The 12,821-nt window shown below is 36.7% G+C and overlaps 1 protein-coding gene across 1 annotated transcript; it reads left to right on the top strand.

Moving 5' to 3' along the window:
- Positions 1 to 5,591: 5,591 nt before the first annotated feature.
- Positions 5,592 to 10,633, top strand: ccno (cyclin O; the record flags this gene model as incomplete). Its single annotated transcript, XM_081366560.1, has 3 exons — positions 5,592 to 5,747; positions 8,272 to 8,457; positions 10,091 to 10,633. The coding sequence occupies 3 exons, from the start codon at positions 5,592 to 5,594 to the stop codon at positions 10,631 to 10,633; spliced, it is 885 nt and encodes a 294-aa protein (XP_081222686.1).
- Positions 10,634 to 12,821: the final 2,188 nt, after the last annotated feature.

Here is a 12,821-nt window from a genome sequence, read left to right as displayed (position 1 = left end):
ATTAGTGTTGCCTGAAGGGACTCTTTATAGTGCCAGCAACTGCCATTTACCAATTGTTTCCTGACAATCAGTTGTCATGGGAACATGTAATACTCAATTATTAGGTTCAGGTGTTAAAACTCTTATCATGACAGCTGCCATTTCATTAAAGATTGTTGCTTTTTTATTGGCCCCGTTTACACGAGGGGAAGATGCAGATATTTCCCTGCGGTTTGGCCTATCATTTACACGAAAACCCCGTTTTTATCACAGAAAATGATTATTTCTAAAAACTCCAGAAGAGAGTTTTAGAGAAAAATTTGTTTCTCTAAATACCCGGCTATGTGTAAATGTGGCCTATGATTACTGGACAAAAAGACAGCACACAAAATACTTTTTGGGGATTAATTAAAATACTTATTTTTTTATTCAGTGAGAATACATTTTAGCATTTAAGGAAGCAGTAGTATGCTCACTGTTTAAAAGTCTCAGCATTGATTTGGTCAAGCAGCCGTATATAATTTTATATTAAAATCTTTTTTGTTCAATGATAACAGATGTTATAAATGTTTTTTCTTGCAAATTTGAACTTATGGCTTTATGTTGTGTTAACCAATCAACAGATTTGTTTGGAGTGTCTTTAGGAGTTGCTAAACTCATTGTTATCTGCACTTCTCAAATGCGAAAATACAAATATTTTTTCGTCTTTATTGAAACTGTTTGAAAACTAGAGCGAACTGGTAATTTTATTTCAGATTTGTTATGAGTAAACACATGCCAACATAAAAATCTTTCCTGTGGTGAAAGCTGTGTTCAGATGAGACCCTCATCAGGTAGTTGTTGTTGTTTTTGTTTTTTGGGGAGTTTTTTTGTACGCAGCTGAATAGACATTATTTTATAACGAAAAGACCAGGTCTTAAAAGAAAATATATAAACACACAGGGCTCAACACTAAGGAGTTTATAAATAAATAAATAAATAATATATGAATAAATAAGGTTAAATAAAGACACTTATGAGCAAATTACAAGTAATAGGCAGCACAAATAAATACATTAGAACAAAGATAGGCCTACAAATGAAATAAACAGATTTCAGGTTGGCCAAACAGTATTTAGGTAAAAAATACTATAATGTATAAATTATATATATTAATATTTAATAAAGCTAAAGAAGTTATTCAGTCATGAGCAGATTTAAGCAGAGTTTTAGGCTCCTTTCACTTTAAGACCAAATACATGGATCTGATTTTCTCCCAACTGTTTACGTTGAATAAGACTTTTTATTCTGGGCTTAGGAGGATACTGCAATTTTGACATAATTTCGAGTGTATTCATCCGTTTAAGCGCGACAAGACACAAAAGAGAGCTCAGTTCAGTAATGGTGTGCTGTTGCACAGAAAACAGCACGTGTATAGCTACAAAATTGAGCTTCTTTCGCATCTTCTTGCAGGTGAATGGTTTAAAATCCTTTGAATGTTTATGAAGACCACATTCATGTTCTAATACTGCTTTCTAGTTTCTAAATAACAAGTGGGATTTTGAAACCAACTGGCTGAAATCATTTTCTGAGAGCTACGACCACGTGACATATAAGGCTTTTATTCACATAAACGTTGATCAGCGAACATTAACAGAAGCTCAAGCAGCTGTTTACCACAACTGATTTGTGAGCCGATCAATGTTTATGTGAATACAGTTTTTTACAATCACTTTGCTACTATTTTCAGAACCTTGATGTCATTTTTCACAACTCTAGACACAAAACTCTCAACCAATGATCAAAATGCACATTTTTCAAAACTCTAACCCTTTTCTCAATTGCTTGGATACAATACACATAAAACTTAGATCATTTGTTCATTCAACAAAAATCACCTGTTCAATATGACACAACTTAACATCAAAGTACTACTATTTCAAAAGGCAATTCACACATTACATTTCAAAAGAGTGTCTATTCATTTCCTTACAATGATCTAACTATCAATTGATACAACTGCTCAAAATGATAAGTTACTGTTGCATTACTCTTAATGCATAGTTGTATGGAAACAGACAAACAATCTTCCATGTTTACAGTAAATCATGAAAGTTTCAAGATAACGATCCATGGATATTGTAGTCTAATTGGTCCTTGCTCCACGCTAATTGAGCATGAACCAATTATACTACAATATCCATGGATGTAGCCTACTGTAATATTTGTATCATAATGCTTCATCAGTCTATGGTCCCAAATACTGTACCACCTTTTCAGACTATTTACAGTATTGACAGCACTGCACTGTATAGATAATCACTCTTTTGTTTCTTACAGTACAAGCAAGCAAATTGAGGAACACTGCATTTGATGTTTTACAGTACTGTCTTTTCTTTTAGCTAATTATTTTTGCTTTGATTCAAATAACCCTATGTTGTGATTGTACTGTAGTGTTTTGCATCAATATATTACAAACTTTGTTCAATGATTCCACTGTCTGTCGTATTCTCTCTACTACTGCAGTACTTTTACAGAGATGTATTTACTGTACATGTAGTACCATAATGAAACCTGTATCACCTATTTTGTTCTACAATATTTAATGATTGTACGAACAATGACACAGTGAAACTACCGGTTGCTTGTGTGTGTGTGATCTATAGTTATGTTTCAATGGTATTTCACAGTAAATTTGTTTTTTGAACCAATGATTGTGCAAGTGCAAGATTTCCTTAAAGATGTGAATGCACAATGCAGTGTTTTGAACATTAGACAGCCTGTGTTACAAGTGATAACCGTTTTGAGTTTTGTGTCTAGAGTTTTGAAAAATGAGATCAAGGTTCTGAAAATAGTAGCAAAGTGATTGTAAAAAACTGTAAAAGCCTATAAATTCAATCTGTTCATCATATGAAGCAATCGTGTCAATTCAGAATATATTATCATATGGATTAGTTTTACGATCTCTTTGTGAACTTTTTGAAGCGTCAAAGTGGTAGTTGCGTAGCTGTCAATGGAGGGATAGAGAGGTAATTACGACATGGCGTCAGCGCACAATATTTATCGTTATCGTACTTGGTGTGAATAAAAAAAAAACCTCACAATTCAGAATTTTTTCCCTCACAATTGCTAATTTCAGAACTGCATGATATAAAGTCGCAAATGTGAGTTATGATGTCAGAATTGTGGGATAAAAAGTCACAATTCTCATTTTAAATGTTTTATTCTGTGGCGGAAACTAAGCTTCCATATGAAGGGCCTTTAACCAGACACATAAAACAACTGAACGGACTGGTGTATTACTGATAAAGCTCACAGATGTCTGTACTATCTATATATTTCATCTTAACTACAGCGAATGAATTGCAACTTTAACTTACAAGGCCAGCAGCCAAAAGCAACTGCTTCTTTATTGACTCCCACGAATAGCCTATGTGTGAATGGAGCTGATATGAAAGATTTATTTGTTGTTGCTGGACACTTACTATTATGTCTGAATATGGCCCAGACTGAAAGGAAGGGAAAAGCTGTGACTCATTTTCTTTTTAGACATAGAGTTTCCTCTTTTTGTATATTTCACGGCTGTATCTCCATTTTTCTCTCTCCGTCATCTTTCTTCCTGGTCACACAGATATCCGTCCGCCACGACTGAATGTTCCCCTTTCTTCAGTCTTATGAGTTTTGTTGTTGTTAAGTTCTTCATCATCACAGATCTGAATAATTGTGGACTGGTCCTCATTAGGCTATTTGAAGCAGCATCTCTAAAAAGGAGTAAAGGAGTCATTAAAACTCTTAAAGTCCTCCTGTGGGGAAAATCAAGCTTTTAATGTTGTTTATATGTCTATGTGGTGTTTTTAATATGCTTTAAGACAAACCATGTGTAAATTCATAAGTCGACACTATTGCTGAGTATTTTCTCCTTAAAACTGCAGTGAACCAAAGACAGTCTCAAAAACACGCTTTGAAATCGCTGGTGTTTCTGACGTCACAAACTTGTAACCAATCAGATCAACGTGTGATCGTCAACCAGTGGATCTCTGAGCTGAGTGAGTGAGTGGAGGCGGGGCTCATTTGCATATTCATAGAACCGCATATACTAAATGAGGCAAGGGTGTAGAGTTACATTCAAGATATTTTTAACTTAAGGCATGAAGACATTTTTCATTTTGGTGATCAAAGATGAGTTTTAAGGGATAAAATGATTGACAGGGGGGACTTTAAATGTCGAATGACACATTATTTGATGGGGATCTGTCAAGTTTAATTTCACCCTTCAATGAATGATTTACTTAATTTGTAAATAAGCAAACTAGATGGTTGACTCATTTCAAACTGTGTTTGACCATGAGAATGGGACTCCTTCAATACACACACATTAATAAAACTTTAGAAAACAAACAACATGGAGCTGTGGCTGAGGATGGCCTTCCTCTTTAGTGCTGTCTGAATTAGTGATTAAAACAATGAAATCACAACCAATATGAATATGAAACACAGTATCTTAACAATATTTAATTATATGTTCATATCTAGGGAAGACGGGCTAGTTGTCAAATATAGAGAAAATGCCACAATCTGTATCTCAGTGAGGTTTTAGATATAGGGATACACAATGTATCGGCCACCATATTGGTATCGGTATCGGCTGATATATGTTCATTTTTCAATGTTATTGTTAGCGGCCCATTAAAAAAAAAATTGGCCATTATATTAAAGCTGATAAATAATGGATTATTTCCATCAGCTGAGCCTTAGACACTTATGCGCACTGTTCAACATTTTAAATAGCTGAAAATATGGTTGGAATCACTCCAAAAATTGAAATAAAGTTAAGTGCAACACAGCACAAGTCTGAAAAAAGATTATTTATTGCTGGTGATTGTTCCATGTAGAACCCTCATCTTCCATGGAACCTTTTCATCGCACAAAATAGTGTAAATTCGATTTTTAAAATGTTCTTCACACTAGAAAAAAAGGTTCTTTTAAGGTATGAAAGTCTCTTTGGCGAACAAAAATGGCATTGCTGCAAAACCCCCATTTTGGAACCTTTATTGTTTTTTTATGTTGGTATCAAATACCAAATTCAATCAAAAATGTCTTAAATTAGCCTATTTTTTTGGCTGTTCTTATGCAGTATTTTATGTTTTATTGTTGTTTAAGTCTTTAACGATTGCTGAAAAGCTTTTAAATAACCTATTGGTGGTTGAGGAGAGATGATGTGATTGTAGCCTAAAGCGCTTTCAAGGTAGGCTAGTACATATGAAAGCGCTATATAAATGCCTCACCCATTCATACATTCATATAACATATGTTAAACATGGAAGAGTTATATTTTTGTATTATTATTATTATTAAAGTCAAGTGACGCTTGAGTTGTGCGCGTGCCTGGGCGACACCTGCCGCTCCCGTGGGACTGTTGTCATGGTCACGCGTGTGCGCGGGCACTATAGCGCCCTACAGTGCGCGCTAAAACACCCGGGAAAGACCCCGTTTACAAGCACACTTCCACCTGAAAACACTGCATTTCCACTGAGAGCACCGTATGTTACAGTAGGATGCCGATCATGTGGGGAAATCTTTCAGTACAGCATCCATCCCAGCAGTAGAGAATCCTTCGGTGTGTTTGATCAGAGATGTCTAGATTAAGTGACTCTGGCTTTGAGGAAGAGCTTCAGATTTCTCCAGTAAAGGCATGGCATGAGTGTGATTATGAGGAGAGTTGCTTCATCATCCAGAGACACAACGAGCTGCAGTTCCTCGCGCAAAACTGCCTGGCACATCAACCTCAGGTGAGTCACATGATCACACACTTAAATAGCGTTCGTTCTGTGTTATTATTCAAAGAAGCACATTTATTCAGAAATGAAGCATTCAATTGACCACATTTAAAAAAAATAATAATATTAGTATTACAAAAGAGTTCTGTTCAAAAAGGGATAGTTCACCCAAAAATGAAAATTCTGTCATCATTTACTCAACCCTCATCTCGCTCCAAACCCATACGACTTTGGTTCATATTTTTGATGAAATCTGACCGATTTCTGTCCATCTATTGACAGCTACGCAACTACCACTTTGAGCTTCAAAAAGTTCAAAATATAGTAAAACTAATCCATATGAATCGAGCGGTTAATATTTTTAATATGATGAACACTTGAACAGATTGACAGAATTTTCATTTTTGGGTGAACTATCCCTTTAAAAGCAGCACAACTGACACTGAAGAAGACTGGAGTTGAGATCCTGAAAATTCAGCTTTGATCACAGGAATAAATTACATTTTTATATATATTCACAGAAAACTATTTCACAGTATTTCTGTATTTTTTCTCCAAATAAATGCAGACGTGGTGAACATGGAGATTTTACTGTAGGCTATTCACTCGTTTAATCAACAGCTAAATATGATGATGTTGGAATTTTAGTTTGGAGGATAAAAATGAGCAAAATCATCTTAAATTAAGAGGGTTGCGTTCCGGTCCAAAATTGTCATGCCCTTCACTCGCTAACTTACCTCCGTCTTGTTCACTCAGATTGCTTACGTTGCACGAGTGCCCACTTCTGGCGGAACCTTTGCAATAGGCTGAATTGGGCCCTGTCCCAAATGGCACACTTCATTTGCACTTTCGGTCTTTCTGGACTTACAATGGCTGCCGCGTGCGCATGTCCGTTAAGTCCGTGAGACCGGTGCTAAGCCCTTGATCACGGGTTGATTTATTTATTTATTGTTTTCCCTTACGAAATTGTTTAATGCAGCATTCAATATGTATATAGGTGTGTTTGAGTTGTTTAATTTTTTATTTTTTTTTTATAATTAATATATCATACAGTTGTTTGTGGTGGGGTAAATTAAACGCAATATGCGTTGACATCACAATCGTGTTGCTTTGTGGTATATGGAGCTGCCTAAAGTGTACATATAAAGTAGACTCGCTCCCTCGATTTTGACCAAGAGTCTATCCATATAAACTTCCCTCGTCCACTTCCCCCGACGGGAAGTGCTTAGGGAAGTTCGCAAGTGCGTGTCTTGAAGTGGACTGGAACGCAGCCCAGGAAACCCCTATCGCTGTATCTGAATAAACAGCAGATTGAAATGCTTTGATTAAACATGACCAATAAACACACAACTGCCTTATTCTGTGTAAGAAGCCACATCATCTCACAGAAGGGTGAGCTCAACTGTCCTTATGAAGTGAGTTTGGAATAAAAACATGTTATTAAATGTTAAATGTTTGACGCGTGTTGCTTTTTCAAATGCACGTTATAAGTGACTCAAACTCACAGTGCTTTCAGATGGAGCAGCGTTACAGATAAAAAAAGGTAAAAAAGATGTAAGGATTCAAGAGAAATGGCGGCCATCTTGAATTTTTGAGGGACAAGCACCCTTTTCAAAAAAAACATTCTGAAGAGAGTATTTTCACAAAATGTTATGCCTACATCACTGTTTGAACGATTGACATAGTGAGCATTTGACAAAAATAACGGCCATCTTGAAAAAATGGCCGCCATGTTGAATTTTTGGGTGGCCAACGCCTTTTTCCCAAAACGTGACCCTTAGAGAGTATCTGTGCCAAATTTCCTTGCTTGTATATTAATTTGAAAGATTCTCTTGAAATATGCCATTAATCTGCTGCACTACGTTTACAGAGCCGTACGTCAATGACAAGCTGCGCATAACAAATAATCACAGCCTTTGCGATTTCAAAATCGCGATAAGCCATCTTGATTTAAGTGCAACTACGTGGAAATTGCGATTAATCGGGCAGCCGTAGATTTAAAGAAACATACAACAACACTACTGTAGAGAAAACAAGCATTTGTACTTGTGAGCTAGGCTGCCTCCCGAAATCACATACTCTCTTACTTACTTATTTTGAGAAAGTAATTACTTCACAACATCTAAAAAAGTATGTTTAATCTGGTATGAATGTAATCCGGATGCACTACATTCACCATATATTGTCATTTTCATGTGACCTACTACAAGCGTCAGTTGCATCACTTCACTGCCATTCATAAATCCTCTCCCGTGGCCTTATGGGATAGTAAAGTGTCCATCATATACACTTCAGAATCTCACAGGAAGTAGTAGGCCATCCGGGGACTTTTTGTCTACACTCTTTTATGAGTGTACTGTGACACTTTTTTTTGTTCACATTCTGTTTTAGTATCCAAATGCAAAATTGGACACAGCCCTAGATATCCTTCTGACAACTAGCCAGTCTCCTCTATTGCTGTTGTTGTTCTTACTGTTATCATTGATATTATTGCTTTGCCTGGTAATTTTTACATGATTTCTTTATATCCTGGTAGATTACGGCAGAGGCTCGCAGCAAACTGGTCAGCTGGCTCATAGCTGTGCACAGACAGCTCAAACTGTCTTTTGAGTCCTGCTGTTTGGCTGTTAATATCATGGACCGTTTCTTGATCACGACCTCAGTCGCTGCAGACTGCTTCCAGCTACTGGGAGTGACGTCTTTGCTGATCGCCACTAAACAGGTGGAGTAGAGCGCTCTCTGTTCCTCAGCAGTTTCATTGTGCTTATAGCTCAGTTTCTGGTTATTAAAGGGACAGTTCACCCAAAATTTAAAATTATTACATCATTTATTCACCCTCAATCCATCATAGCTGTATATGACTTTCTTCTTTAAGCCGAATACAATCAGAGTTGTATTAAAAATATCCAGACTCTGCCAGCTTTATAATGGGAGTGAATGGAGGATTAGATTTTGAAGCCCAAAAAAAAGCACAATAGAATTATGACATATGTACTTTAAGGGATAGTTCACCCAAAAATGAAAATTATCCCATGATTTACTCACCCTTAAGTGATCCTAGTTGTGTATGACTTTCTTCTATTAGACGAATACAATCGGAGTTATATTAAAAAATATCCTGGCTCTTCAACGCTTTATAATGACAGTGAATGGAGGATGAGATTTTGAAGCCCAAAAAAGCGCATCCATCCATGATAAAAGTAAATGCCTTCGCATGCGTTTGTTTAAGAAAAATATCCATATTTATAACTTTATCAACTAAAATAACTAGCTTCCAGCAGTCGGCTTATGCAAGCCGACTTACACTAGAGTAACACTTGATGATGAATGACGTAGGATGTAGGAGTAGCGTAAGCTTTGACGCATCTCGTGGTTCAAACAAATAGAGCTGTGCAACAAACTGAAGCACCTTTCCACTTACTGTATATAGAAATACTCCCACATTTCTCATTCCACATTTAAAACTGTCGTTTGAGACATCTAATTCGTGACTGGTGTTTTGTTTTGCTCTATCCTCTGAGCTTCTGCGTTCGTCATTACGTCATGTGTCGGGTCAGAGGTCACTCTTTCGCCGTAAAGCGATGCGTATGACCGTCTGCCAGAAGCTATTTTAGTTGATTAAGTTTTAAATATAGATATTTTTCTATTTATCTCTACACAAATGCATCAGAAGGCCTTTATTAACCCCTTGGAGCTGTGTGGATTTACTTTTATCATGGATGGATGCACTTCTTTGGGCTTCAAAATCTCATCCTCCATTCACTGTCATTATAAAGCTTGGAAGAGCCAGGACATTTTTTTTCTTCTTCAATGTTTTATTTTTACTAAAAGAATAAGAAAAATATACATTATACATCATTTAAAAACCAAGAATAAAACAGAACAGATAAGCACCCCCTTATCACTTCTCACGAAGTGAACAGAAAGCAATAACATCAGACTGGGATCTGCTTAAATTATAATCTTGACTAACAACTCCAAATATGGCAGTCGACATGGCCGGAGCATGGAAGAGCCAGGACATTTTTTAATATAACTCAGATTATATTCGTCTGAAAGAAGAAAGTCATATACACCTAGGATGGCTTAAGGGTGAGAAAATCATGGGGGAATTTTCATTTTTGGGTGAACTATCCCTTTAAGTGAGTCAAAACGCTCTAAAGTTCAACTAAATGCATTTAATATGAACTATAACACATTTTAATTTAATTGCATTAACATGTAGTCAAGTGTACTCTATTTAAAAGCATGCTAAAGTGTTCTTCTTTTTCAACACTATTCAGGCACAATGGATCACAAATATGGACACAGTGTGTAAATCTGAGTGAGTGAATTCTGATCTTTGTGTTTTCCAGGTTGAAGTGTATTCGCCTCGCATCACACAACTTCTGTCGCTTTGCTGCAACTCTTTTTCCAGGGAACAGCTGTGCAATCTTGAATGCCTGGTCCTTCTCAGACTCAATTTTAGACTGGCTGCACCAACTCTGGCTTTCTTTCTGGACTATTTCACCAGTCGCCTTACTGGATACCAGAGTGGTGGAGCCATCGATGAGATGGCCAGTACACCGGATGCAGAAGCATGGCAGAAGCACAGGGCTGTTGAGATCAACTGGAAATGGTTGGCTTGCAAAGTGTGTGAACTGAGTCTGGCTGACTACACATTCAACAAGTATATGCCTTCTGTGATTGTGCAGTGTGCTGTGAAACTGGCAAAAGATCTGCTGAAGACACAGTCAGTGCAGTCCACAGACTCACTGAAGATATCCGAGTCATTCTGCTCTGAAGAGTGTCCACCATTGACCTGTGAAAATCAGGTGTTATTTCAGCAGTGCACAGACGATCTGAAATTGTTGGTTTCTCTTAATCAAGACGCAGTCCAGGACCTCATAAGTCTATAATCCATTATCGCTGTTCATTCATGCTGTAAAATGATCACATGGAAAATTAGCTTCCATGTGATCCCTGCTGAAAAATCCAGCATGAATTTCACGTTGGTCCAGGCTGGTTTATGCAGGTTTAGCTGGTGGAAAAGCACAGTCATGTTGTTCTCAAGCAAAACTGAGCTGGTGTATCTGGTCCACCAGTAAACCAGCATCCCATGATGGTCCCAGCATGCAAAACATTCCTTATGCTGGTGATTTTTCACCAGGGATACTGAAATTGACCATACTGAATTCTTTAGTACTCCATATGACTCAAAAAGCTGATTTAAAGGGATAGTTCACCCAAAAATTATCCCATAATTTACTCCCCATCAAGCCACCCTAGGTGTAAATGATTTTCTTCTTTCAGCCGAACACACAATCCGTTATATTAAAAAATACCCTGGATCTTCCAAGCTTTATAATGGGAGTGAATGGTAACTGAGATGTTGAAGCCCAAAAGTGCATCCATCCATCATAAGAGAAATCCATACGGCTCCAGGGGTTAATAAAGGCCTTCTGAAGCAAAGCCATGTGTTTGTATAAGAAAAATATCCATATTTATAACTTTATAAACTATAATCATCACTAGCTTCCGGTAACGGCTGTACGCGAGTCTAGTTCCGGCGGAAGAGTGACCTTTGACCTTGCACAAGCTCCTCCCACATTTCTCTTTAAAAAATCTCGTTTTAGACTTCTAATTTGTGACTGGTGTTTTGTTTTGCTCTATCCTCTATCCTTCCGCGTTCATCAATACGTCATGCGTCGGGTCTGAGGTCACTCTTCCGTATGGCCGTTACTGGAAGCCAGTGATTATTTTTTATAAAGTTATAAATATGTTTATTATTCGTACAAAAATGCATCACTGCGCTTCAGAAGGCCTTTATTAACCCCCCCTGGAGCAGTATGGATTACTTTTATCATGGATGGATGCATATTTTTGGGCTTCAAAATCTAAGGTACCATTCACTACCATTATAAAGCTTGGAAGAGCCAAGATATTTTTTAATATAACCCCGATCGTGTTCGGTTGAAAGAAGAAAGTCATATACACCTAGGATGTTTTGAGGTTGAGTAAATTATGGGATAATTTTCATTTTTGGGTGAACTGACCCTTTAAAGGGTGGATTTATAATACACATAAAACAATATACAATACTTTTCATGCAGTCAAGCAGTATTTGTCCCAAAAATATTTATACAAAACGGTTTTATTTTAAATGTATATTTATGTAGAATCAAAGTTTTGGAATTTCTGTTTGTAATAACTAATTGAAGAAGAACTGATGTGAAAATGCAATCTGAACTTAAATTGTTGTAATTAATAAATGCTTTCTTTGGAATACAGACCTCAGGCTGGTCTCTTTTTAAAGAAGATCCTCAGCAGATTATTGACTGAAAAGGGAAAGGTAAAAAAAGTTATAGAATTTTAATTTTACTGTAATGCAAATGTACTGTACTAAACATTTTCATACAAAACATATTTTACAAAATAATTTGGACTCTAAAATTGCTAGAAAATCAAAGTCATTTATCTAGCCAAGTTAATAATTGAAGTTCAGATTTTGTTTAGGCACTATATCAAAAATAGCCACCAGGTGACAACCACAATTTTTTACCTGTTCTCCTGTAACAAATTTTTTTTTTTGGGTGAGCTATCACTTTAAGAACTCGTCTGACCCAGTCGGACTTTTCAGATTCAAATGAGACCAATCCACCTTTTATGTGACTTGAAAAATGATGAAATGTTTTTAGACAACAAACTTGTAAGACCAGTCTAAACAGTTTATGCAGCCGGCCACTGGGCTTTAATGAAGTAATGATATGTTTACCTATATTCTTCATACTATTTTGATAATGTTTCTAATTGTTTCTTGTAGTTACCTATCTTGCTGCAGGCCGTGTGAGTGGCTTCATTGCACAAGTCGTTTAGTCAGCAGACAGGGCGTGGAGGAAATTAAGTGAAATGAGAAAAAGAAAGAATGACATAGTCTTCATAGTTGCCAGATCGCAGTGAGTGACACATTACACCTACTGAAAGAAACAACAAACAAACAAACAATGTAATAATTTGTTACACCAATCACAGAGTAACATTATCATTTGAGCGTGTGAGGTTTTGAATTTGCCGGCCTGTTATTGGCTGGCGGTGTTTAAGGGGCGG

Source organism: Scardinius erythrophthalmus (genome assembly GCF_964197995.2).
Source record: "Scardinius erythrophthalmus genome assembly, chromosome: 5".
Taxonomy (NCBI): Eukaryota; Metazoa; Chordata; class Actinopteri; order Cypriniformes; family Leuciscidae; genus Scardinius; species Scardinius erythrophthalmus.
Note: the sequence above shows the minus strand (reverse complement) of the source record. Positions and strands in the feature narration are given on the sequence as shown.